The following is a 26,527-nucleotide window of genomic DNA, read 5'->3' on the forward strand; positions in this document are numbered from 1 at the left end:
GTGACCTGCCCGAGGTCAATCGGCCGATCAGCAGCTCTGGGATCAAGGCGCTGGGCCCGGGCGAGGCGGGGCGCGCGGGTGCTACCCCCGGCTCCGCGGAGAGCCGCGGGGGCGGAGCGGCGGGCGGGGCGGAAGGCGAGGGGGGTGCGGCGGCGGAGGATGGCCATCTTAAGTGGCCGCTGAGAGTCCAGGGCCGCTTCCCCGGGGAAGGGGGCTTCGGAGCAGCCCAGGAGGTGGGAGTCTGAGCACGGCAGCCGAGGCTCTAGGGAGAGGTCGGGACCCCGGGCGGGGGGGCTGAGGGAACTTTCTTCTGTGTGGGCAAAGGGAGGCCTGCTCTCTTGACTGCTGAACCCCTCAAGGCCGGGGCCTGTGGGTATGGGGGATGGTGCCAGGGAACTTGGCCGAGAGGGGGAAGGGCTCTGCCTGGGCTGAGGGGCTGCCAGGGACGGTGCTTGGGGATTCGAGGACACTGGAGCTGTTCTGGGGGGTTGTGAGGGATCCCCCCACCACGGGATTTGGAGCCAGTAGAGTTTGGGGGTTCAGGTCTAAGAGGGGGCTGGATTTCAAGGTAGTTGGGGGTGATGGGGAGAGGGGACGGCAGGAGGTTCATCATGGGATCCTTTGCAGATTTTGGTAACTCGATCCTACGAGTCTGTAGGGAGTCCGAATGGAAAGGATTTGAGGGTGGTATCAAACGTTTATGGGAGTTGGGGGGTCGTATAATTGCCAGTGTAGAAGGAAGGGGTCGGGATCCCGAAGTGTCGGGGCGCAGGACTCAGGGGACTTGGGCTTCGATGCAGGGGTTAGGAACTGGATCTCCTCTGGTGATGGCGGGGCAGGATCACGTGGGGTTTGAGAGGCCCTGGGATTTGGGGGGTCCTGGGTCCTGCGGGATGCAGAGGGCAACTTCCCCATGGGGAAGAGGGTGGGGGCAGGGGCGGGCCGGGCCTCGGGCCGAGCGGTGGGGGTGGGGGCCGGCAGCCCGGCACGGCGCTCCTCTCCTGCCCCTCCCCCGCCGCCTCTGAACAAACTTTTCTTTCTCTTCAAGTTGAGGCCGGCGCTGCTGGCGGCGTCGGCTGCGCGGCAAACCCGGCGGCAAGCGCGGCGGAACGCGGAGCTCCGATCTCCGGGTCGGCCTCGCCGGCGGATCCTTAGCCCCGGGACCCGGGCCCGGTCCCAGCCTCAGCCCCAAGCGTCCCAGGGCGGATGGCGCGGGGAGGTGGGCGCGGGCGGCGCTGAGCCCTGCGCGGGCCATGGCCTCCGCGTGCGGGGCGCCGGGCCCGGGGGGCGCCGGGCCGGGGGCCGCTTTGGGCAGCCCGGCCCCCGCCTGGTACCACCGCGACCTGAGCCGCGCCGCCGCCGAGGAGCTGCTGGCCCGGGCAGGCCGCGATGGCAGCTTCCTGGTCCGAGACAGCGAGAGCGTGGCGGGAGCCTTTGCTCTCTGCGTCCTGTGAGTGGGGCCGGGGCTCCGAGCGGGCGGGGGCACGGCCCGGGCTTCCTTGAGAGTTGTGGGGGGAGGGCCTGGGACGGTGGGACGCCAGCGCCCCCCAGAGTGAGGACCTTGGCTTTCTGCCGGACTTAAGGATGCAGGGAGCACTTCCTTCCTGCTGTGTATCTGGGGGCAGAGTATGTGGGGTCCTGCTGCCCAGGGTGGCTGTAATTGGGGAAAATGCAAGGAGTCTCTGGTAGACCAAGTCAGGCATCCTCCAGGCAGGCTTGAGGATGTGCATTCCACGGTTGTGTGCACTTGTGTTTATGTAGAGATCCGGTATCTGACTAGGAGCCGGGGCCAGAGGAACTGATGGCCTGTTTGGGGGGATGCCCAACAGCTTCCTTAGGGGGACTTTCTGAATCCCAGGTCTGAGACTGGGGCCTGCCTGGATATGTATGATTCGGTCTGGGGGGCAGGGTAGTGTGGAGGAGAAGGGACGGGGCGGCTGTATGGGGCCATGTCATTATTTCATGAATTAGTGAGTGAGTGTGTGTGCTCTAGCTCTGGGATGCGGCTGCCCTAGGCCTGAGCTGTGGGCGCTGAGTGTGGGGCTAGACTTGGCAGCTCTCCGAGTGGGCCTAGTTTTATGCTTCTACCCATCAGCCATGTGTGGTGGTGGTGTTGGGTGGGTTTGCACTTTCGGTTTTGGAATCTTCCTGAGCTGCAGCCCACCCCCCAGATAAGCCACTGGGTGGGCTTCTGTAGGCCCCTGGAGTGGGAGGTAGTGAGTGGGAAGCTGTGACGCTGCTTTGTTAACTCTCGTTATGTTCCTCAGCCCCGTGAGCCCTCCCAAGTCCCTATCCTTGTGTCTCTTTCCCCTCTGTTCTCACATCTTTGGGGGTACACTGGCCTAGGCCAGGAGTTTTTAGTTAGGGTTGATTTTACCCTTCGGGACAGTTGGCAGAGATATTTCTGATTGTCACAACTGGCATCATGCTACCTGCTTCTAGTACGCAGAAGCCAGGGATGCTGTTCAACAGCACACAGGACCGTCCCTCACAACAGAAGAATGTGGTCCATAATGTCAGCGGTGCTGAGGTCAAGAAACCCTGGCCTAGGCAGTGGACCTGAAGAGGAAGGGGCTTATGTCTCCACGTCTGAGGCCCAAGAGGGGAGACTGGGCAGATGAATATCTTAAAGAGTCCTGCATACCAGCCCCCTGTGAGGCATACCCCCTAATTAGGGAGGGGAGGGAGGCAGGTGCTAGGTCAGCTGTTGAGTGGGAGGGGGACAGCTGGGCCTATGTCCCAGGAGGGAAAAATTCTGGCTCCATTGCCAGGGAGGGGCTGGGTGGGGTGGGGGTCTGTCTGTGTGTGGGGGCTTCAGCTTTACCAGCTGACTCTGGTTACTCCCTGCATCTCAGGAACCTAGAGGTGGATGATCAGAAACATACTTGCTTACCTGTACAAGACACCTATGTGTACAGGGGAAACAAAGACATACCCCTGCCCCTGTAGTCACAGGCAACCAACACGTAGGCCAGGATACAGGTCCTGGCCTCTGTTCTGACTCTAAATGCTAGCTCGGCCTCTTCCTTTGTGGCCTTAGGCAAATCACTTTTCTTCTTTGAGCCTCAGTTTCCTTTTCTGGAAAATGGAGATGATAATAATAATAATACTTCCTTAAAGTGTGAGGATTAAATGAGACCTTGTCTGTAGGACATTGAGTACCTGGCTTGTCACAGAGACAGGACACAGTTAATGGGATGCTGTTATTGTTATAAACACAGACCCACAGTCCACAAACCAACACACCCAGTCACACACAGATACCCACAGAGTTTGTGCCCAGTAGTCAGGAGAGTCCCCATAAGGAGAGTTTACCTGAGAGGAGAGGGTGGCCCTGTGCCCAGGGTATAGGTCTCCTCAAGTAGGCCTTTGATCCTCTCTCGTGCTGGTACCCACCTGCTGCCCGACACACGGCCCAGGTGACTCCCTTGGGCAAGCCTGCCTGGAGGCACGGCTGTAGAGAGATCCTCCGCCCCCACCGAGTGGGGGCTGTACCATTCAGGCCGGGCTCAGCTGTCACCTGCTCAGCTGTTGCTGCCGTCTGTCAGCACCCCTCGTGCCCCTCCTCAGCTTGGGGCTCCTGGAGGCCCAGGTCCCCCACAGGGGGCCCCCATGTGTCCTCCCAATTTCCTGGTGTCTGAGGAAAGGGAAGGAAAGCCCTAGCGAGGTATCCCCACATCCCCTCAGCAAGACTGCTCCAGACATACCTGACTCCAGCAGGACTAGACAACCAGCGTAAACACAGACAGCAGACACACGTGTGGTAGCACATCACCCATGCACGCAGACGAGTTACCCAGGCTTCTGAGGACTCTTACTCTGGCGGGGGGCCCAGACTGGTACCACAGCCCAGAGGGTCTGTTTAGACAGCTGCAGAAGCCACAAAAGAGCTGCCTGTTGCTTCCCCAGCCTTGCAGTGGGTGTGGAGCATATGTAGGTCTGGGGTGGGGTCTGGTCATTCCTGCTCTGCTTAGCACCAGCAGGATAGAGTGGACAGGCCCCATCATTAACCCTGTGCAGCCTGGGTAAACAGTTTTAGGGAAACCTAGCCAAGGGGCCCCAGGGGCTGGGCCCGCTGGTTGGCTGGAGGAAGGGGTGCCTTAGGGCTTAGATGCCATCCCGGGGGAGATAGATCTGGACCCCCTGCTTTGCCGTCAGGTATCAGAAGCATGTGCACACGTACCGGATTCTACCTGACGGAGAAGATTTCCTGGCTGTGCAGGTGGGAGCTTGGACCCTGACCCTGGCCTGGATTCTAGCCTGAGGTTGGGGACCAGGTGACTGACCCTTCCCCCACTCTCGCCGGGCCTGCAGACCTCGCAGGGTGTGCCGGTGCGGCGCTTTCAGACCCTGGGGGAGCTCATCAGCCTGTATGCCCAGCCCAACCAGGGCCTGGTATGTGCCCTGCTGCTGCCCGTGGAGCGGGAGCGAGAGCCAGACCCGCCGGACGACCGTGACGCCTCAGGTGCTGCCTGGGTGCCATGTACCTTCCCTGCCCCTCACCGGACACCCCCCGTGACTTCCCACCCCATCTTCTCAACCTGCCTCCTCTGAAGCCCCCTGCCACTCTTCTGGTGCCTGGGCCATTTATTCCCTTCCATGGAAGTCCCCAGTAGACATGGTACCCAGCCCCCCACCCCCACCCCACACTTCACGGAGAGCAGGAGGCTCACACTGCTGCCTCCTGGCCCCTGTCCACAGATGGGGAGGACGAGAAGCCCCCACTGCCCCCGCGCTCTGGCTCTACCAGCATTTCTGCCCCCCTGGGGCCCAGCAGCCCCCCACCAGCCCCTGAGACCCCCACAACTCCAGCTGCTGAGAGGTGAGGTCCCCCAACCCCTCCTGAGCAGGCAGTCCTTGTCTTTTCTGAGAACCGTGTCCTCAACAAAGGTGGGAAGACCTTTAAGGCACCCCTTTCCTGACTCCCAAGAGGCAGACACTCTGGTCTGTTGCACTTGGATTGCCACTTGTACCGTCTCCTCTAGGGATGGGGTGGGGGTGCTAGGACATATCAGCGGGGCCCCCACTGACCTCTTAACCCCTCCCCCAAGTGCTCCCAACGGACTGAGCACTGTCTCGCACGAGTACCTGAAAGGTAGCTACGGGCTGGACCTGGAGGCCGTGCGGGGCGGAGCCAGCAACCTGCCACACCTCACCCGCACCCTCGCCACCTCATGCCGGAGGCTGCACAGGTACCTGGGGCACCAAACGCCACACACCACACCCTTACGTCATACCTGTCCACTCCTGCTCCCTTGTTACACAGATGCCCTGACCTTTGACCTCTGGCTCAATACAGAGAGCCTGCTGTTGCCTCCTGACTTTTCCTCACCTGAACCCTTGTATCCTCATGGTGGCAGCTGAAACTCCTACACACTCAGCCCCTTTTCCTTGTACCTGGGTCAGAGTGGGGAGTTCTGACCTAGTGTCTCCATAGTGAGGTGGACAAGGTCCTGTCAGGTCTGGAGATCCTGTCCAAGGTGTTTGACCAGCAGAGCTCACCCATGGTGACCCGCCTTTTGCAGCAGCAGGTGGGACTGTGGAGAGACCTCTGGGGAGTGGGTTTGTGTTCTGGGACTGGGCGGGGGGCCTCCTGCTAGGTGGTCTTATGGACAAACCTCATTCGTTCTCCCTGCAGAACCCACCACAGACCGGGGAGCAGGAATTAGAGAGCCTGGTGCTGAAGCTGTCAGTGCTAAAGGACTTCCTGTCAGGCATCCAGAAGAAGGTGCCCTGACTCTTGACCTCTGACCCCTGACCCTCTCACCTGGCCACTTGCCTTGTCCTGATCTGAACCCTGAATCTATAGTTCGGCACTGACACCAACATGAGCGGTGCCCCTTCCTGCCCCTGCCCTCAGCAAGGCTCCTGACCTGGCCCTGCCCTTGCCCCCTCCAGGCCCTGAAGGCCCTACAGGACATGAGTTCCACAGCCCCTCCGGCCCCACTGCAGCCATCCACACGTAAGGCCAAGACCATCCCCGTGCAGGCCTTTGAGGTACATAGCGGGGGGTGGGGGGACCTTCCAGGGCAGAGAGTGGGTGGAGGTGAAGAGGGTGTTACCTGCTACCCAGGTCTTTTCAGCAGCACCCCCACTTTCTGGCTTGCAGGTGAAGCTGGATGTGACCTTGGGTGACCTGACCAAGATCGGGAAGTCACAGAAGTTCACGCTGAGTGTGGACGTGGAGGGTGGGCGGCTGGTGCTGCTACGGAGACAGCGGGACTCGCAGGAGGACTGGACAACCTTCACGCATGACCGCAGTGAGCCAGGGACCAACCCAGGATGGGCAGCAGGGTGGGCCCCCTGGGTCTGTGGGCACAGGCTGGTATGACCCATTCTCCATCCCCTAGTCCGCCAGCTCATTAAGTCCCAGCGGGTCCAGAACAAGCTGGGTGTTGTGTTTGAGAAGGAAAAGGACCGGACGCAGCGCAAGGACTTCATCTTCGTCAGCGCCCGGGTGAGCAGCGCATGGGCCTGGCTGCCGGGGGCTGCAGGGGTCCCTGCCAGATGGGAGGAAGGAGATGTCATCCCTCACGGGGCACGCGGTTATGATGGGGTAGAGAGCATGTGTGCTGAGAGTGGGCAGCCTGAGGGTGGGCTGACAATCATTCAGTGAACATTTACTGAGCACTTGTATGCTTGAGGAGTGGGTGTGTGGTGGTGAGCCAGAGGCGTGTCCCTGTCCTCGAGGGACAGGCCACCTAGCAGGGTAGGCCCATGGAAGGGGGTTTCCTGGCTGCCCACCTGTGCCTGACTGACTGCTGTCTCCCGCAGAAGCGTGAGGCTTTCTGCCAGCTCCTGCAGCTCATGAAGAACAAGCACTCCAAGCAGGACGAGCCTGACATGATCTCCATCTTCATAGGCACCTGGAACATGGGTCAGGCCTGTGGAGGGACTGGGGTGGGAGAGAGGAGGGGCCCCAGGCAGGGGCCTGACTGTCCCGTCCCCTCCACCTCCAGGAAGTGTGCCGCCTCCGAAAAATGTGACATCTTGGTTCACATCAAAGGGTCTGGGGAAGACCCTGGATGAGGTCACGGTGACCATACCCCATGACATCTATGTTTTTGGGACCCAGGAGAACTCAGTGGGTGACCGCGAGTGGCTGGACCTGCTCCGCGGGGGCCTCAAGGAGCTCACAGATTTGGATTACCGCCCGGTGAGGGGATCTTATCTTGTACAGCCCCTCTCCCCACACACTGGCTGGCTCCCCACAGCTTGACTGGCTCCCCACAGCTTGACTGGCTCTTCTTCTGGTCCCTGGAAATATCCTTTAGGAAGTCTACCCTGAGTCCTTTATGCTGTGGGAAGGCCACTCTTTCTGGTCCCTCAGGAAAAGGTGTGGCAGGCCTTCTTACCTCGTGATTTCCAGAACCGTGTATAGTGTGGGCTGGGCAGGGTGAGGGTGAGGGAGATGTGGACAGTGGCCCAGCCTGGGGCAGGGGTGACCCTGCACCCTCTCCCCAGATTGCTATGCAGTCACTGTGGAACATCAAGGTGGCTGTGCTGGTCAAGCCAGAGCACGAGAACCGCATCAGCCACGTCAGTACGTCCAGTGTGAAGACCGGCATTGCCAACACCCTGGGTGAGGAAAGAGGGTGGGGTCCTTCTGTCCATTCCTCCTGCTTCCTTTCCAGCCAGGGTCCAGGGTCTCCTCCCATCTATAGAACTCTTTGAACTTTGCAAAGCATGTTCATATTCTAAATCTCTTCCAACCCCACCAGGAGGCATGGCCAGGATAATTATCTCCATTTCATAGATGATAAAACTCAAGCTCAGACTGGTCAAGTGACCTGTCTAAGGTCACACAGGCTAGTACGTGATAGAGCCTGACACCAGCATAGTGCCCAGGTCTCCCTGTTTGCAGTCCAGTGCTACCTCAGGATAGATTGCTCAGAAACTGCAAAGCCTTGCCCCTTCACCACTGGGGTCCCAGTGATCTCCGGGGACTCTGCTCTCACGTGCAGACAGACTCAGACCATCCAGATGGGGCTGCAGGTGCCTGGTGTGGACCCCAGAGAAGGCGTGGTTGTGTATGCAGGGAACTGCCTGCCTGCCTTATGGCATGTGGGGGAGTCGGAAGGATCTTTCCACTGCTGTAACCCAGGCATTCTTCTGTTGCCCTGACAGGAAACAAGGGGGCCGTGGGTGTCTCCTTCATGTTCAATGGCACCTCATTTGGCTTTGTGAATTGTCACCTCACCTCGGGAAATGAGAAGACTGCCCGGTGAGGGGGTGCCTTCCCAGTCATCTCTTCAGCCTTATCCTCTATTCCCCTGAGACCTATTCCCTCTCTGGTATTCTAGTCCACAACCTTCCTACATCCCTGTCCCCCAAGGCCTCCTTCCTTACCTGAACTCGAGACCCCTATGTCTGTCCCTTATTTTGACCTTGTCCCCAGCTCCTTCCTCTGTCCCCAGGGACCCTGATCCCTGCCCTGTCCCCAACCCCAGCCAGAGACTTCTTATCTCCATGTCTGTCCCTGACATCTGACCCTGGAGTTCCCCCTACCCCCACCATAGGCGGAACCAGAACTACCTGGACATCCTGCGGCTACTCACGCTGGGCGATCGGCAGCTCAGTGCCTTTGACATATCTCTGCGTTTCACTCACCTCTTCTGGTTTGGGGACCTCAACTACCGCCTGGACATGGATATACAGGTGTGAGCAGGGCCCGGTGGGTGGCGGGTAGGGAGGCTGGGCTGGGGCCCAGGTGGGCTCTGACCTCTGGCTTGAGAGGGCAAGGCCCCAGCTTTTATGTCCCCGCTCTCCTCAGGAGATCCTGAACTACATCAGCAGGAAGGAGTTTGAGCCCCTGCTCAGGGTGGACCAGCTCAACTTGGAGCGGGAAAAGCACAAGGTCTTCCTTCGATTCAGTGAGTGTGGGTGTGGTAGCGGCAGTCCCTGGGGGCCAGGGTCCTTGTGGTATCCCCGGGTCTTCAGGGCCCTGACCCCTCCATCCCTGCCTTTCCTAGGTGAGGAGGAGATCTCCTTCCCACCGACTTACCGCTATGAGCGGGGTTCCCGGGACACGTATGCCTGGCACAAGCAGAAGCCAACTGGGGTGAGTGAGGAGAATGGGTTAGGCCAGGGGAGACCCCCCAGGACTGTGGTGAATCAAGAGTGTGTGTGGGGTCAAGCCTCTGCACTTACTTTTCCAGCCTCTATGGCCCCTTGAGGCCTTGGGGGTGATCCTGGATGTTGGAGGTGGATGTTGGACCCAGTGTGGTAGGGGCATGGGCCTCAGCTGAGCAACCCCCAGCTGACCCCTGACCACGCTGCCATCCCCTGCCCTAGGTCCGGACCAACGTGCCTTCATGGTGTGACCGGATTCTTTGGAAATCCTATCCCGAGACCCACATCATCTGCAACTCTTATGGTCAGAGCCTCCCGGACAGGGTGATGGGCTATCCCGGGTGGTCCCTCACCTGACTCTTCCTTGGCTTTGGGAATCGGGAACAGAGAGTAAGGAGCTTTCCCCTGAGCCCCCATTCCTACTCCCCTCCCCCAGGTTGCACGGATGACATTGTCACCAGTGACCACTCCCCCGTGTTTGGGACATTTGAGGTTGGAGTTACCTCTCAGTTCATCTCCAAGAAAGGTGGCTATTCTGGCTGTGCTGTGGGTGTGGCATCCATCTGGGTGGGTGCAGGTGCTAGCCTGGGGGGTGTGCATAGCTTTGAATATATCTGCGTGTGTGTGTGGGTGGGTGTGTAGGGGCGGGTACATACATGCATGTGCAGGAATGTGTCTGAATATGTGATGTGTAGAGGTGTCTGTGTTCCTGAGTCATCGTGGGAGGTATATGCCCGTGAGCAGGTGTGTGCGTGAAGGTAATCAAGTACATGTTTCTGCCTGCCTGGGGTTCCTCGTGTACCTGTGTGCCTAGTGGCATGGTGGATTGTTGGCGGGCATATCCTGCAGGCACTCTGGTTCCCAGCCCCTTCTCAGATGGTCTCTCATTCTTGGGTTGGCTGTCTGTCCCAGTCCCAGGTCCAGGCTTTGGGGTCTCCCTGGGGTGCTGGGGATGGAGGAGGCCCCTCCTGGCCTTCCCTCCTGCTCTGCCAGGGCTCCAGATTCCCTGCTGCAGTGCTGTCTCTGTGTCCTGTTCCTCCTGCCACCCTCTCAGCCCTCCTGTCTGCATTCCTCCCTTTGCCCCTCAGGGCTCTCAAAGACCTCAGACCAGGCCTACATTGAGTTTGAGAGCATTGAGGCCATTGTGAAGACGGCCAGCCGCACCAAGTTCTTCATCGAGTTCTACTCCACCTGTCTGGAGGGTCTGAGGCGGGGCCCAGGGCTGGGTGTGGGCCATGGGGGATGGGAGGCCTGAGGTGCCCAGAGTGGTCAGCCCCCTAGTTAGGGGGGAGGGAAGCTGAGAGGTGGCACTCAGTTGGGTGTCCCCTACCCCCACCAGAGTATAAGAAGAGCTTTGAAAATGATGCCCAGAGCAGTGACAACATCAACTTCCTCAAGGTGCAGTGGTCCTCACGCCAGCTGCCCACGGTGAGGCTTGGGGGTGAGGGCACAGAAGTGCAGCCGAGCGCCACCTGGAGCCTGCCTGGGGGGGCGGTGGGAAGAGCCCACGGCCTGGGCTTATGTGCGGAGTGGGCATGAGTGAGCACGAGGGCATGTGCTTTATTTGCGGTGGGGGAGCAGGTGGGAGACCAGGTTGCAGTTCATTCATTCATTCCGTAAATACTTCTCAAGGCTTCACTAAACATCAGATGCTATGTTGGCCATTGTTGATGCAGAAAATTAATTAGTTACAGGGCTCTTGACTGCTCTGAAAGGCCCATGGGAATCTTTCCTTCAGGTGGACGGGAGTGAGCACGGACAAGCTTGAGGGTGGGATGAGCCACAGTCACGGCAGGAAGTGGGGGGGGGGGATGCTTTATTCCTCACTGGGCCTCTCTGCTCCCAGCTCAACCCCATTCTGGCTGACATCGAGTACCTGCAAGACCAGCACCTCCTGCTCACAGTCAAGTCCATGGACGGCTACGAATCCTATGGTGAGGGTGGAGGGGGGCTGCGGGGCACAGGAAGCCGGGCAGGGCCCTCGGAAGGCTTGGCAATTTGCTGGTCTGCTCCATCTGCCCTTCAGGGGAATGCGTGGTGGCGCTCAAGTCAATGATTGGCAGCACAGCCCAGCAGTTCTTGACCTTCCTGTCCCACCGCGGCGAGGAGACAGGCAACATCCGTGGCTCCATGAAGGTGCGGGTGCCCACAGAGCGCCTGGGCACCCGTGAGCGACTCTATGGTGGGGGCTCCATTGGGAGGGGTGTGGGGCATACAGTGGGGCGGTGCGGGCAGGTCTAGGAGAGGAGGGCCAGGGCTGCGGGGCGGGCGTTGGAATCCCTGGAACATTTGGCAGTTGTACAGCCAGGTCTGGGGGGTGGGCCTGCCCTGGGGAGTAGCTGGGAAGGGGCTAGCTAGCCCGTGGGTGTCTGTGAGGTGCAGGACCCCAGGTCCCTTCTAAGTCTCCTTTCCCTTCCTCTCCCAGAGTGGATCAGCATTGATAAGGATGAGGCAGGAGCAAAGAGCAAAGCCCCCTCTGTGTCCCGAGGCAGCCAGGATCCCAGGTGAGCTGGGGCTCTGTGGGGAGTCACATGAAGGGGTGCCTGGGGACTCGTGGCCAGCCCCTGCTTCATGTCCCTCCCCTGTGCACCCTGACAGGTCAGGGAGCCGCAAGCCAGCCTCCACAGAGGCCTCCTGCCCACTGTCCAAGTTATTTGAAGAACCAGAGAAGCCACCACCAACTGGGAGGCCACCAGCCCCACCCCGAGCTGCTCCCCGGGAGGAGCCCTTGACTCCCAGGTGAGAGAAGGAAACTGTCATTCCCATCCTTGATCCATCACTGTGCACGGCTCTCAGGGTTGGCCTGGGGATCATCTACTGCTTGGGTCTCTGTGGGGCCCTACACCCGTGGCCAGTGGCCAGCCAGGCCTCCTGAAGGTGTGGCTCTGAGTCAAAGGGAGCATGGTCAGCCTCTCCTCTCACTTCTGTCTTAAAAAATAGACTTAGAAATGGTTTCTGCAACAGCTCCCTTAGACACTTAACTTGAGCCTTCTGTTTGGAGAAGGCCTGTGTCTCAGCACAGATTTCCCTGGGGCGTTCTATGGAATACTGTCCTACAAGATGCCCCACTGGAAACCGGTTTGCTGTCAAATGAGTTTGGGAAATGGTTGTTGCTAGATTCTTTTCTTAGATATTCCCAGTGCACAATAGTATCAGCAAAAGCTCTGAGCTTGTGGACAGGAAGGAAATCCTTTTTCAGCTGTGTTGAATATAGTTTCCCAAACTTAATGGGCCAGGAAACTTTTCCATGCAGTAACTATTAATATCCTGGGGAACTACAGTTGACCCTTGAACATGGCAGGGGTTAGGGGTGTATAACTCATAGTCATCCCTCTGGATCCCCAGTTCCTGTGTATCTGAGGTTCAACAAATGTGGCTCATATATCGTGCAGTACTGTAGTAGTGAAAAAAAATCCGCATAGAGTTGGACCTGAGCAGTTCAAGCCCATGTTGTTTAAGGGTCAAGGTCAAGTATAGTGTTCTGTGGATCATACTTTGGGAAAGTGAGGCTTGCTTTTTAATTATATCCAGTTGTCAGTTGAACATAAATAAAAACTCCTGGTGCATTTTCAGTCATCTTCAGCTGTTATCAGTCACCTTGGTTTTATCTTCAGCCTTGAGTAAAACTAACCTGAATCCTTGAGTAAGATTCCTCAGTAGACTGACTTCAGATGCCTCCAGGGCTTTCCACATCTGGCTGGTCATTCTCATTGACGGCTTTTATTGCCCTGCCTTCTGGCCTCTGTTTTCACCCATTTTACACTCAGCTTTTACAGTTACAAAATCAAAAAAGATCAGAGACTCTTAGTGAGTGAGGCAAGGAAGATTGGGGGTTATGCAGTTGTCTTGCCAGTTTTAGAGATGAGGACACAAAGGGGCAGAGAGGGAAAGTGACATGCCCACAGTCACATGCAAGTCTAGGGGTGGGGGCTTACAACTCCTGACTGCCTGCCCAGTGCTTCTTTCACTGCACCCACTGCCCTTCTCCCCTTGATTCTGGGCCCTGATTTTATTCTGCTCCCAAACCCAGGTTGAAGCCAGAGGGGGCTCCAGAGCCGGAAGGGGTGGTGGCCCCCCCACCCAAGAACAGCTTCAATAACCCTGCCTACTACGTCCTTGAAGGGGTACCACACCAGTTGCTGCCCCCGGAGCCACCCTCACCTGCCAGGGCTCCCGTCCCACCTGCCACCAAGAACAAAGTGGCCATCACAGTGCCTGCCCCACAGCTTGGGCGTCACCGGCCTCCTCGTGCCGGGGAGGGGAGCTCATCAGATGAGGACTCTGGGGGCACACTGCCCCCTCCAGACTTTCCACCACCACCACTGCCGGACTCAGCCATCTTCCTGCCCCCTAGTCTGGATCCTCTGCCAGGGCCAGTGACCCGGGGCCGCAGTGGGGCTGAGGCCCGTGGCCCACCACCTCCCAAGGCCCATCCAAGACCCCCACTCCCGCCAGGCCCCTCGCCCACCAGCGCTTTCCTGGGGGAGGTAGCCAGTGGGGATGATCGCTCCTGCTCCGTGCTACAGATGGCCAAGACGCTGAGTGAGGTGGACTATGCTCCTGCTGGGCCTGGCCGCTCCATGCTCCTGCCAGGCCCCCTGGAGCTACAGCCACCCCGGGGGCTGCCCTCGGACTATGGCCGGCCTCTCAGCTTCCCTCCACCTCGCATCCGAGAGAGCATCCAGGAGGACCTGGCAGAGGAGGTGGGTGGGCCACGGGTGGCTGGCTGTGTGTCTGCAGTGTGTGCATGCCCACGAATGGGGGTATCCTTTTACTTCACCAGTTCAGCACTCAGAGGTGTCCCCTCTGCCCTGAGCTGGGCACTGGGGAGGTGAAGGTCGCAGGAATCAACCCCTTGCTCTGCCTCTCTCCCCACCCCAGAGCACGTGGCAGAATATGGCTGTCTGCAGGTTCTCCTGTGTGTGCAGGCCCCCTCTCAGTGCTCCCTCTAACCTGCTCTATTCCCTCAGGCTCCGTGCCCGCAGGTCGGGCGGGCTGGTGGGCTGGGTGAGGCAGGCATGGGAGCCTGGCTGAGGGCCATCGGCTTGGAACGCTATGAGGAGGGACTGGTGCACAATGGCTGGGACGACCTGGAGTTTCTCAGGTGGGGGCGGGGCTGGAGGTGGATGGGGTGGGGCTGGCCTTGGGGGCGGGGCTAGGGGCGCTCTGGACCACCTGGCCCTTCTCCAAGCGTCTCTTACCCTTACAGCGACATCACTGAAGAAGACCTGGAGGAAGCTGGGGTGCAGGACCCAGCTCACAAGCGCCTCCTCCTGGACACCCTGCAGCTCAGCAAGTGACCGCGGTGGTATTTTGAAGCTGCGAACTGAGCGCCAAACCCGCCCTTGAAGGCCCAGCCAGAGCCCTGGTCGGGGCAGTACTTCTCTGCCTATTTATTGGGGACCTGTGTTCCCTACTGCCCAATCATTTGCCCAATCATTGTCCTAATTAGGACATCCTACCCCTTACCTTTTAGAGCCAGGGCTGCGGAGGTCAGTTACCATGGTTACCGAGGACCTCGGTTATTCTGGTGCTGTCCTCCCTTTCTGGGCCATTCCTCCAGCCCCAGGGGGGCCATGGGGTCCACATGGGTACGTCTTGGGTCCCCATTTTCACCGTTGTTCCTGCTGCCCTCCACCCAGCTTGAACCACTGGTGGAGGGGCTCAGCTGGGACCTCTCCCAACCCCTGGTCAGGGGTGTCCGTCCGGAAATGAAGGAATAGCCCGAGAACTGGGCTGGGGTTTATTTAAGCTTTTCTGTGTGGGTTTAGGGAGGGCTTGCACTTTAATGTTATTGGGGCTGGTTTGGGTGGGGGCAAAGAATCTTGGCCACAAAGCGCCAGTTTGCTTAGTTTTGTCTCCTGGTCTATACCACCTGCGCTGCAGCTGTGTGGCAGCTGGGGGTTCCTCGCTGGTCATAAGGGGAACTGGGCTCTTGCAGGCAGCCTGTCCCCTTCATGGGTACCGAAGGGCTCCAGTGTGATGTCAATAAATTAAGTTTTATTTGGATTGAGCAAAACTCACCTCAATAAATTACAAGTTTTTCAAAGAAAAGAAAAGCAACAACAACAAAAAAGACAGGAAAGGGGAAGCCCCTCTGTCCCGATGCCCTGGCAGCTCTACTCATCTCAGGGCCTCCCCTCTGTGCCAGACCGGCTGAGGATGGGCAGGGAGGAGCGAGGGACAAAAGGGAGGTGGGACCCTTTGCGCCGCTAATTATCCCAATGATGACCAGCCTTTGCACGGGTGGGGTCGGTGTGGGTGGGCCCGAGGGCTGGGCAGCAGGCTGGTCACCAAGCTGAGGAAAGACCCAACCAGCTGCAGAGGCAGGGGAGGAAGCCGGGCTGTTCCCATTTGAGGATTCACCTTTGAGCACTGTTGGGGCAGGCATTGTTTGATCCCTTTTTCAAAGAGAGCTAGGCTAAAATGCGGTGGCTCTTAGCTCTCCTGGAGGGCATCCTAGTGAAAAGTATCCGCCCCCGTCCCCACCCCCACGGTGCGGAATGGGGGTGGGTGAGACGAGAGTAGCCCTGGCTTGGTCTCCGAAGCTGGGGAGGGCACACGGAGGGGTCAGACACAGTGGGAGTGGGGCCATCAGGCAGACCTGGGATGGGGAGGGGCTGTCAGGCCCTGGAGGGGCAGGGGTAGGCAGGCCCGGAGCCTCTGGAGGCCGGCGGCTAGAAGAGATTGGTCTTAAGGGCGGGGCCGGGCTTCCGGTGGAAGGAGGACAGAACCCCCGAAAAGGGCCCGGGCCCGGGTTCCGCCGGCTGCCAGGCCTTAAGCAGCTCCGCCGCGCCCGCGCCTGGCCCGCCGCCCCCACCGCCCGCCACGCCGGCCCACAACGGGCCCTTGAGCTGCTGTGGCCCCGGCCCAGGTCCGGGCCCGGAGCCCAGGGCGGCGGGCAGCGGGCTGGGGCTCAGGCGCGGGCTGGCCAGGCCGGGGGCGGGCGGCGGCGGCAGCGACGCGGTGCTGTCGGGCGTGGGGCTGCACGTGGACTCCTTGGAGTCGTCGTCCTCGGACGAGCAGCGCGCCTCACCCTTTTTGGCTCCCGCCGCGCCCGCCGCACCCTTGGCGCTGGCCGCACGCTCCTGTTTGCGGAACTTGGCCCGGCGGTTCTGGAACCAGACCTGCGGGCACAGGGACCGATCAGCCCGGGGCCGCCAGGCGCGAGTGAGACCTCCGGCCGGAAGGGACCGGGTCACGATTACTACCGACCAGCCTTCCGAGTCTTGGCCCCTCGGCCCTCCACCACTGCCCGCTGTCCTCCTCATCTCTCGCCTCTCTCCCCTGCTCCACTGGTCCCTCCCCCCAGGTCCTCAGCGTCTTCCCCTTGGGATCTGCCCACCCGCGGACCCCGCCGCCTCCAGGTGTTCTGTCTCTTGGACCGGACTCGGACTTCGCTCTCCTCGTCTCCCAAAGCCCTTGCCCCAGTTCCTCCCCACCAGAAGCCCAGGGCTGTCGAGAGCGGGTTAGGGCACTTGGGAAACCTTTTGTTCAGGGTCTTCAGTAAATGCGCTCCAGCTGAACATCTGTACTCAGATTTATAAGATCGACAAAAGTCTGCTCCGACCCAGCTCCTGCGCCTACCCTGAACCCAGGGCGTTCCAGGCTCAGAGGTTTCACAGCTGCAGAACTGCTGAGGGGGCCTGGAGGCGCTGACAGGCTTTCCCCCTGTTCGGTCTTGTGTGGCCCCGAGGCCACCTGGAGTTGACCCTTTACCCACTCGTCCTCCATCCTGGCTTCCCAAGCATCACTCTGCCGTGCTCAGCCCTACGCGGGAGACTGAGGGGAAACAGTGACGCTGAATAGCTCAGTTCTTCCGAAGGCCTCAGGCCCCGTTTGCCCGCCGCCTGCCTCCCGGGGCTGCCGGTCCTCTCCTGCCGTCACCGCCAGCCTGCGCCCTGGCCCCTGGCCCTGGCTCTCTGCCAGCAGGCTGCACCCCCCGGCTGCCCGAGTGTCGCCCCTCTGTCCCGCGGACCCCCAGGTGTCAGACACTAACTTCCCGCCCCGCTGCGCGCGCGCACGCTCCCCGCACACATCCGCGAAAACACACCTGCACCCGAGCCTCCGTGAGGTCGATCTTGAGGGCCAGCTCCTCGCGCGTGTAAATGTCGGGGTAGTGAGTCTCGGCGAAGACGCGTTCCAGCTCCTTCAGCTGCGCGCTGGTGAACGTGGTGCGGATGCGCCGCTGCTTGCGCTTCTCGTGCAGGCCCGACGGCTCCGGGAAGAACTTGTAGGGCACTACAGATGTGTGCGGGAGGGGGGAATCAACGAGGGTGGGGACGTGAGGAGCCGAGCCCGGCCCGCTGTGTTCTGCCCCTGGGGGATCGCTTACGGTTCCCTGCCCCTGACCTGGCCCCTGGGCTTGGCCCTCTCAATCTCAGATCGCTTCCCAACCGCTGGATGGAGCCGGCAGGGATGAAGGTGGACAGGGCGCGGGGAGACCTGGGACCTAAAAGCTGCAGCGAGGGAACCAAAATCTGATCCCCTGGTCAAGACTCTTGACCTGTCCTTGCCCTCCGTAGTGTTCCTTCCACCTCCCATCAGTCTACCCACCCCTGCGACCCTCAGCGTGTCTCTTCCTGTCGACCTGACTTCTGATCCTGTTCTATCCTTCCTAGCCTGGGCTTTCTGTGAGGTCTCATCAAAATCCTGTCTCTCCAATAAGCAGTCATAGACTGCAGCTGGGTGACTGACACTCTCCTGCCTAGGTCTACCTTCAGTCCTGCCACGGACTCTCTGACATTTAAAAATTTGGCCATCTTCATCCTGCATCCTTCTTCTCCCCAGGCCTCATTTCTTCAGCCCCATTTCACATCCCATTCTCCTCCAGGTGTCCCCCTCTCCTCTTCCTCATCTCTCTCCATCCTCATCGATCTGCAACTTTCCCCTTCTGGACATTCTTCTCTTTGTGCCCATAGTGAAGGGTTATTTCTCCCTCCCCAGCTTCCTCCATCTTCTCTTCGCCCTTCTTCTTCCTCCCAGGAACCTCTGTCTACCAACTCCTCCAAAAACCAGCCCCAACCCTACCCCTCACTCTTTCTGTCCAGTCTCCCATCTACCCCTTCCCCTTCCCATTGCTCCACAGACAGCATTTCTGACACTACCTCCCCATTCTTGTCTCCAGCCCCTGTTAAGCTCTCCCCATTCTTCAGAGATCTCCATTATCCTTATCTTTGTCATATCTCCCTAGTCTCTATCTCCCCTAATCCTGTCTCCAACACCTCATGCCTATCCCCATCTTCCTCATCTCTGTTTTCAGTCTTCCCTGGTCCCCATCTCCCATAATTCCTGTCCACATCATCTGGTATTTATTTCATCTCCCCAGCCCTGGGTCCCCATTTCTCCCAGGGACCCCGATCTTTCCATCTCTGCTCAGTCTTTGTGGATCTGTCCCCATCTTCCTCATCTCAGACTTCCATCTTTCTGGGGCCCATCTCCCCGTTTTCTGTTTCTACCTCCACAGTCCCCATGTGCATATGACCCCGAGTACCCAATCTCCCTGTCCCCATTCCAGTTTCTGACTCCATCTTCCTGGTTCTCATTTCTCCAAGCTCAGGTCTCTCTCACTATCCCTCCCCATCACACAGGTTCCAATCTTCTACTTGGGTCCTGTGGTCCCAGGAAGGAAGGAAATAAGGAGATTGGGTGGGGCAGCTTGGACTCTTAACTGGAGAGATGAGGGTGGCTAAGAGCCTTCATGAGGTTGAAGGTTCAGTTAGAGACTTGGATGAAGGAGGCTTGGGCATCTCATGGGGCTGCTTCTGGGTTCTGCAGGACTCTAGCTGGGAAAATCTCCAGGGGAATGGGGAAATGAAAGTGGCTTAATGACCTGAGCATCCTTTTCTTCTGGCCACAGAATGGGTTTCAGTGGTGCAAGAGGGTTTGGGCACAGGTAGGATGGGTTCGAAACCAGGCAGTAGGGGCTTGATGGTGCTGGAACTCTAGGAAGACTCCCAGCTGGGCAGCTCATCTGCCGCCGGGGCCCATGCTGGGGCCAGGCATGAAGTGGGGTGGTGATGATAAGGATGGGCGGTCTGATTGGCCTGAGCCGGGAGAAATCTTCCAAGGATACAGGGTATGGAGAGGTTTGGTGGTCAATCGTTGCATGTGGGCAGGGGAGGGCCTGATGAAGAGTCTGGGGCTAGACCGGGGATCTATTTATTTCCTTGACCTGAAGAACACGGGATAGGAATACAGCAGCGAGAAAGAGGAACAGGAAGGATAAGAGGGTGGGGCTCAACTCTGCCTAGGGAACCTCGTCTTACTCCGGAGGCTGTAGGTCCCGCGGGAAGTTGGAGGATCTGGCTAGGGCAGAGATTGTGGCGGCTGTAGGGGACCGTCGCAACCACTTGCCGAGTGGGCAGGGGTTGGGGGTGCCGTAGGATTTGCAGGGAGGGTTGGACCGGGGCTGGGCTCACCTGCCGAGTAAGGCGCAGGCTGATGGTCCCGTAGAGCGCCAAGCGCGCAGTTGGAGGAGCCGAGCGCGGGGCAGGGAGGCCCGGCCGCGGGGAAGGCGGGTCGCAGGGGACTGTACTGGAAGCCGCCGGGCTGGCTGCAGGCGCCGAAGTCGCCGTAGGCGGACGCCTCCATGGCCGCCACGCACGAGTCGTACGAATTGAGGTAGGAGTAGTCCATCGGCCCGGGGGGCGGGGGCGGGGGCCGGGCCTGGCCGGGTCGGAGTCTGGGTCCCAGGCCGGGTTGGGGTCAAGATGGGGTTTGGAGCGCCGGGCGCTGAGGACCCGAGGCCAGTTCTGAGCGCCCGCGAGACCGCCCGCCCCGTCGCGGCCGCGCTCCGCTTTGGTGCAACGCAAGTGCAGCCCAGCCCGGCCCGCGCGCCTTTTAACGCGCAGGACCCCGCGGAGGGGGGCGGGGCGGGGCGAGCTCGTCGGGGCGGGGCCTAGACGGCCAAGACCCCGCCCCAGTCTCCCCGACCCCCTCCCCCCCCCCCCCCCCAAAGGGTCGCCGCCGCCTTCTTAGGGCTCGGATGATGCAGGGCAGGCTGCCCGGGGCCCCATCCCTAGAGTCCCCATCCCGCCCCAGTCCGGACCAGACCTTCAGTCTATGCATCGTGCCAGGCCGTAGGGTCCCGACCCCTCTCCCTGGCCTCCCCACCTGCGGCCCCGCAGAAGGGAGGGGAAACAGGCCTGGCGGCGCTCGTGTGAAGAAGTTAATTCAATTCGTCCAGTTAACCGAGTTATTCTGATTCAGTCCCTCGGCCCCGCCCCCATCGAGGTCCTATCCCGGAGGGGACCACGGAGGCGGCTCAGGAGGGCGAATGGCGACAAGAACGAGAAAGAGATGGGACCTGAGATGGGGATAGAGGATGTGGATGAAGAGTGGAGACAGTCGGAGGCAGGAAGAGAAAGGGACAGAAACAGTGATGGAGAAAGATGGAGAAAGGAATAAGAGATAAGGGTTCACAGAGACAAGGATGAGACATGGAGGAGAGAGCTAGATTGGGGGTGGGGGGCGGGGGAAGCAAAAGGGAGACAGGAACAGAGGTGGCGACCAGGGTGAAACATGTACAACAGGAAGGTGAGGATGGAGGTGGGGACAAGGCAGAGAGACAGAGGAGACAAAGATAACAGAGAGACAGAGCGGGGATGGAGAAAGCGAGTGAGGCAGGCATGGAGACAGAAGCCATATGGAGGAGACACGGTCGGAAACAAGGATTGCAATGGAGATCAAGAGAGAGATGAGACAAAACAGGGCCGTGATAGTGAGACAGACACACAGAGGGTGAGTCTTATTGAGACAAGGCCAGGGACAGACACCGCGGAGGAGCAGAAGCTAAGGGGCGGAGAGAAAGAGCCTTTGGAGAGCGGAGACCCACCGGCTGGAGCGCCTGGTGAGCAGAAGGATTGCTGTGAAGGCGCCACCTGAAGCTACTGAGGGGGAGGGCTGCCTCTATCCTGACTTGTCCTGAAGGCCACAAAGCCCTGCCCTGCACCTTCAAGGCCCAGCCTGCCTCTCCTCTCCCCCAGGTCCCATAGCTCAGTCCCTCCCCGTATTACTGTGGGTGTGAACCTCTGGTTCCCAGAACCCTGGGCACAGAGTATGTGTGTATGTGGGTACATGTGTGTGCGTGTGTGTTGAAGGTCAAGACCGGGCAGTAACCAAACAACCCCTTCACTCTCAGCTGCTACCCCCTCCTCCAGAGGCCTTTTTCTTTTTCAGGAAAACCACCTAGATTCAGTCTGGACCTGGCCACAGTGTGCTCCACGGACTTAGCCATTGGCCTCCACACTGTGGGGCCACAGGATACAGAATTCTTCCCAGGAGAACAGAACAGAGAACTCTTCAACCCCTGCAGCTCACCTGAGGAGAATCTAGCAGCTTCCTCACCCAGCCCCTAGCCTCCTGCACCCAGTGTTGGCAGATCCTGCCAATGAAAAAGTGGAGACCCAGCAAGAAGGCAAGGAAGTGGCAACCCCTCGGTACCAGCCAGAGTCCTAGGGGAATGAAAGAAGGGCTCCCTAGTTCCCTCCCCCCTAGCTTAGTTACACAGTGGGGAGCATGCCCACCCTCATCATCCACTTCCCCGGCCACTCATTCTTTGTTTAACACCTATCCCCCATTTCTGTAACTACTGCTTGTAGGGGGCTTGAGGTGTTTTCTCTAATTACTTTTTAGGAGGTCTAAACTAAAACTGACTCAGAATGTTCTCTCCACCCATGTGGGAGGTGCACCTTGACCCAGGGAACCAAAGGATCTCAGAATCAGAAATCAGACAGTGCCACTGCTCTCTTCCTTAGAACTCCCGTGGCTCTCCACTGTCCTCAGGATCAAATCCAAGCTCTCACTCTGGCCCACAAGGTCCTCCATGCCAGTGCTGCAGCCTGCTTCCCCCTCACCGTGGTTTTCTTTGCAGCCCTCACACATTGATCTTTTAGCTCAGAGTTGTTGTCTGTGGTTGGAATGTTCATTCCAGTCTCCTCTCTACCACATACCCCTCCCCCTCCCTTACCCTCACCAAAAAAAAAAAAAAAGCTGAAATCTGGGAGACACTTGTTTGTCATTAGGTCTCAACTTAGATGTCACTGCTTCCTGGAAGCCTTCCCTTATACCCCTAGACGAGGTTGGGTGTACCTCCTTCTCTTGGTTACTCACCTTGTTGAAGCATTTGCAGTACAGTGTAGGGCAGAACTGTGTCTTCATGTTGATCACTGTCTCTGGAGCCCTCCCTCCCACAGTGGCTAGCACATCACAGTACTATCGGAGGTCTTCCCATATCTGTTCGTTGAATGATTCCTGAAGGCGAGGCTGAACTCTTTGTGTTGGGGAATCCTGCCTTGTGTCCAGGGAAGGAATCCCATCCTGGACTCCCACTCCCCACTCTTTGAAAAGGGATCACCCTCCCTTCTTCATCCCCTCACTCCCCAAGGACAGGAAACTCCCTCCCTCTGGGCCAGCCTTCTGCTTGGGAGAATTCCTCATCTGAGGAATTTTCAAGGGGCCATATCCCCTTCACAAGCGGAAGTAAAGGGGCAACTGGGGCTTGTGTGCAGGGACCAGCAGGGATGTGAGGCCCTGGTTCCATCTGTCTCCGTTTCCATGATCCATCCCTGTCATGTCTACACTTTGGTCATGGAGCCATTAAGTTCCTTTTCCCCTCTAAACCGATTTAAGTTGGGCTTCTGACACAGCCAAGAGCTCTGACCAGTATAATCCACAAATGCTTGACATCTTTACAGGGAATCAAAGAAATGGCTGTGATGATTGGAAGTTTTGTGGTAACGTGCCTGTTGCTGGCTTAACTGGGCAGAAGCTGCCCTTCTCCAGACTCAGGACTCTGGAGTTGGAGGCTCCTCTCTCTGCAAGGAGCTGTTTGTGCTGAGAGTGGCACTGACCCTGAGGTGAAGTCCAAGAAAATGTTTGAATCCTGCCTGTTGTTGGGTTCAGGTGTTTCAGATGGTGTATGTGGGGCGACTTTGGAGGCCAGGCTGTGTGTGTGTGAGATATGGGGACATCCACGAGGGCTTTCTGAGAACTCAGCATAAAAGAAGGAGACAGGCTGGGCTCTGCAAGGGCCTCAAACCAGAGAGGCTAGTGGTTGTGATCTGATGTGGACGCTCATCCTAACTGAGACTCCGCTCCCCCCAATGCGTGCTCTCTTGGGGAAATAAAAATGCTCTGAAATGAAAACATTGTCCCAGCAACCCCCCCACAAAGCCTCCTTGCTGAGCATGTCTTCACTTCCATAACTGATGATGGATTCTGAAGCCTGATCACTGGGTTCCAGCTCTGGCGCTGCCACTTTCCAGCTGGATGACAGGGTGAGTTACTCAGCCTCTCTGTGCCTTACCTTTCTCATTTATAACCTGGTTTACTTTAATGATTAAATGAATTAAAATATCTGAAGTATTTGAATAGTGCCTGGCACACAGTAAACATTAAATAAGTTAGCCTCACCACCACCATCCCTTCTCTCTCTCACCAAGTGACTAAGGCCCGTGACTGATAGACCCAGACCACACTCTGGTTGATCTCTGATCTGTTACACCTGATACCTAGACATGTAATCCAGACATGGACCCCTGTCTTTGCACCACAGCATCACCTCTACCTTTGAGATTTCAGAAGACACCAGGGCGCTGCGGAGTTAGCCGGGATCCCTTAATTTTTTGCCGGTGAGGCAACTGATGCCTAGTGAGGGGTCCTGGAGGAAAAGTGAAAACAGTGGGCATGTGTTGTGATGGGGGATTCCCTCCACAGAGAGAGCTGCATGCAAAAAGGAACCTGATCAGAGGGTACAGTGGGGACTGTCTTCTCTGCTGCTCTGATCCCAGTTCTGTGAGCTTGGACAGTGGAATTACCTTGAGAGCAGAGCAGAAACGACCCATGCCCTGGAGAACTCTTGCTGCCTGTGGTCATTTGGAGAACTCCCAGGCTACTTCTACAAGCGAACACAGATCTTGACCTTCCGTCAGAACTCTGAGCAAGGCACTGCGGGGCTCAGAGTGTGGGCAGCAGGCTAATTCAACAGTGCACTCCTGTCAGTCCTTCTCTCCTCTAGGGGGAGAGCACAGAGCGCTGGCTCCTCCTACCTTAGACACGCATCTGCTCACCCTCTGAAGCAATGCCTCAGTGTCATTGCTGAACAACTGTGACTGGAAGCCAAGCTTGATCAGACCTCCATGTCTACCTTCTAGTAAGGGACGGAGCTTATCTATTAGTGAAAAGTTAGTACATTTTTGGTCCTGCTTAAGGACCTTAGAACTCCTTTCACTAGCATTTATCAATATCAACTCCATTAGTAACCTTCTTCCAAATTGCTGTTCTCTCCTGCTATAAATTCTGGTCCAGGGAAGGTTGGAGGCAAACATATTAACTGTATATTCCCAATCTGTCTATCAGGACCTGACCTATAGTCTTGAGAATTCCCTGGCAGTTCAGTGGTTAGGACTTGGCACTTTAACAGAAATGGCCTGGGTTCCACCCCTGGTCGGGGAACTAAGATCCCACAAGCCAAGCAACATGCCCCCTCCCTGCCACCCCCCCGCCCCCCGCCACCCGCCCCCGGCCCCGCCGCCAAAAAAAAACCAAACAAAAAAAAAGAAAACCTGTAGTTTCTTGTTCATCTCTCTGTAATGGGGACAACCTTTCCCTTATTGACTATTTATTTTTTCTCACTAGTACCATGGGCTACCCAGTCTTTTATTAATTTCCATTTTTATTTGTAACTTCTAGCATTAGGCCTTTCCAGGGATCCTAAACATCCAAAATGTTTAGCCTTCAGAGATCTCTGAAGAATGAGAAAAGATCTTAACTCAGTTCTACAAATATTTCTCAAGTATCTGATCTACCATGGAAACAGAGGGCACTAGAGAGACACATGGGGATAAGTTAATCTTGGATGCTTTGTTTTTTTTCAGATAGACTTAAAAAAATTTTTTTTATTTATTTGGTTGTGCCATGCAGCATGCAGGACCTTAGTTCCATGACCAGGGATCAAACCTGCACCCCCTGCAGTGGAAGCAAGTCTTAACTACTGAACTATTAGGGAATCCCCTTAGATGCTTTCTTTAGGGATCTTCTGATTTGGTGGGCACAAAGGCACTTATTTATGGGGAGGTTCTTCTTAAAATGTCTTAGTTGTCTAGGCAAGAAAATGACACATAGAGGCTGAGCTGAGTTGGTTCTTTTTTTAAAAAAGGGAAGGGGGAAGAAAAGGGTTTGATTTTATCAAACATGCCATACCTTGCCAAACTTATTCAAACTTTTGCATGTGGGAAGGGACCTGCCTGAGGACTGCCATAGTGGTCATCTGTGGTGTGGTCAGCCCAGCATGACTCTTCTCGTGGGACCTGTCTCCTCTATCCACAAGGCTACCCAAGGAACCATTGTTCTCATACAGTCCTACCCTCAGCCATAACCCTCAGCCATAACCACATCCTAGGTGTGGTTACCTGTTTGAAGATGGGTCAATAAAACCCTTTCTCATCATTTTTTCTTATTTGAATCGAGAAACAAGTCATTCTCTTTAAAAAAAAAATTTTTTTTTTGCTTATTTATTTATTTTTAGTTGCACTGGGTCTTTGTTGCTGCACGAAGGTTTTTCTCTAGTCGTGGTGAGCAGAGGTTACTCTCTAGTTGTGGTGTACGGGCTTCTCATTGCAGTGGCTTCTCTTGTGGAGCACAGGTTCTTGGCACTCAGGCTTCAGTATCTGCAGCATGTGGGCTCAGTAATTGTGGCTTGCAGGCTCTAGAGTGAGGGCTCAGTAGTTGTGGCACATGGGCTTAGTTATTCCGCGGCATGTGTAATCTTTCCGGACCAGAGATTGAACCCGTGTCCCCTGCACTGGCAGGGGGATTCCTATTCACTGTGCCACCAGGAAATCCTAAGTCGTTCTCTTTTGAATGATGAACGCTATAGATATAAAGCTCAGGGAATGTTTCCAGCCATATTCGCCCATGAAGGGAAGGAAAGTGGTTGCAGTGAAGAGAGAATAAATAAAAAGTTGAGACAAAAGCTATTGAGGCTCATGTTAGAATTTAAGAGCTTAGTTCCAGTTATTCTGGAGACATCCTTACTTTTTTTTGCAAATTAGTTGTTCAGCCTTTTATTGAATTTTGTTATCCAATACAGTCTTCTTTATGTTTAATCTATTTCAAGTTGGATTTCTGTCATTTCCAAACAAAGAGATTCAAATAAAACAATTGATATAAGGTATGCAGTGAGGCCAACGGCAGACCCTAAAAACTGGAACCAGCCTTGTTTGATACAGAGCGGGATGCAGTGAGAAATCCCTCCACTTTGAGCCTGGAAATGAGATGTCCTTGTTAGGTATTAATGAAGTAGCTGGGAAAACTACTGCATGTTTTCTCTTAGAACTTAATCTCAACTTTCCCCATTGCCCTATGGTTGCAACTTCAGAGGATTAAATTTAAAAAATGGTATTTGGCAACCGAAAAGGTGCTTTAAGAGGACAAGTGGGTCTTCTCCAGTGGC

General features: G+C 57.1%; 2 protein-coding genes across 3 annotated transcripts; one reads left to right on the forward strand and one right to left on the reverse strand.

Moving 5' to 3' along the window:
* The first annotated feature begins 94 nt into the window (after window positions 1-94).
* On the forward strand, window positions 95-15,091 carry INPPL1 (inositol polyphosphate phosphatase like 1). Of its 2 annotated transcripts, none has more exons than XM_043906423.1 (29): window positions 95-233; window positions 1,049-1,450; window positions 4,159-4,222; window positions 4,315-4,465; window positions 4,702-4,822; window positions 5,052-5,192; window positions 5,438-5,531; window positions 5,639-5,728; window positions 5,899-5,997; window positions 6,110-6,260; window positions 6,351-6,457; window positions 6,775-6,877; window positions 6,960-7,156; window positions 7,465-7,582; window positions 8,128-8,224; window positions 8,520-8,658; window positions 8,774-8,873; window positions 8,973-9,061; window positions 9,295-9,376; window positions 9,509-9,598; window positions 10,161-10,274; window positions 10,412-10,500; window positions 10,919-11,006; window positions 11,099-11,254; window positions 11,498-11,576; window positions 11,671-11,811; window positions 13,103-13,775; window positions 14,043-14,176; window positions 14,282-15,091. In XM_043906423.1, exons 2-29 carry the CDS (start codon window positions 1,254-1,256, stop codon window positions 14,370-14,372), a joined length of 3,795 nt encoding a protein of 1,264 aa, XP_043762358.1. In that variant the 5' UTR covers window positions 95-233; window positions 1,049-1,253; the 3' UTR covers window positions 14,373-15,091. The 2 variants fall into 2 exon arrangements, with proteins under 2 accessions (XP_043762358.1, XP_043762368.1); XM_043906433.1 differs by lacking the exon at window positions 95-233 and adding an exon at window positions 254-272.
* On the reverse strand, window positions 14,667-20,094 carry PHOX2A (paired like homeobox 2A). The gene is made up of 3 exons (XM_043906446.1): window positions 19,494-20,094; window positions 17,126-17,313; window positions 14,667-16,199 (listed from the first exon to the last, which is right to left on the reverse strand). The coding sequence occupies exons 1-3, from the start codon at window positions 19,708-19,710 to the stop codon at window positions 15,750-15,752; spliced, it is 855 nt and encodes a 284-aa protein (XP_043762381.1). The 5' UTR covers window positions 19,711-20,094; the 3' UTR covers window positions 14,667-15,749.
* Window positions 20,095-26,527: the final 6,433 nt, after the last annotated feature.

This window comes from Cervus elaphus, chromosome 1 (genome assembly GCF_910594005.1).
Source record: "Cervus elaphus chromosome 1, mCerEla1.1, whole genome shotgun sequence".
Lineage (NCBI taxonomy): Eukaryota > Metazoa > Chordata > Mammalia > Artiodactyla > Cervidae > Cervus > Cervus elaphus.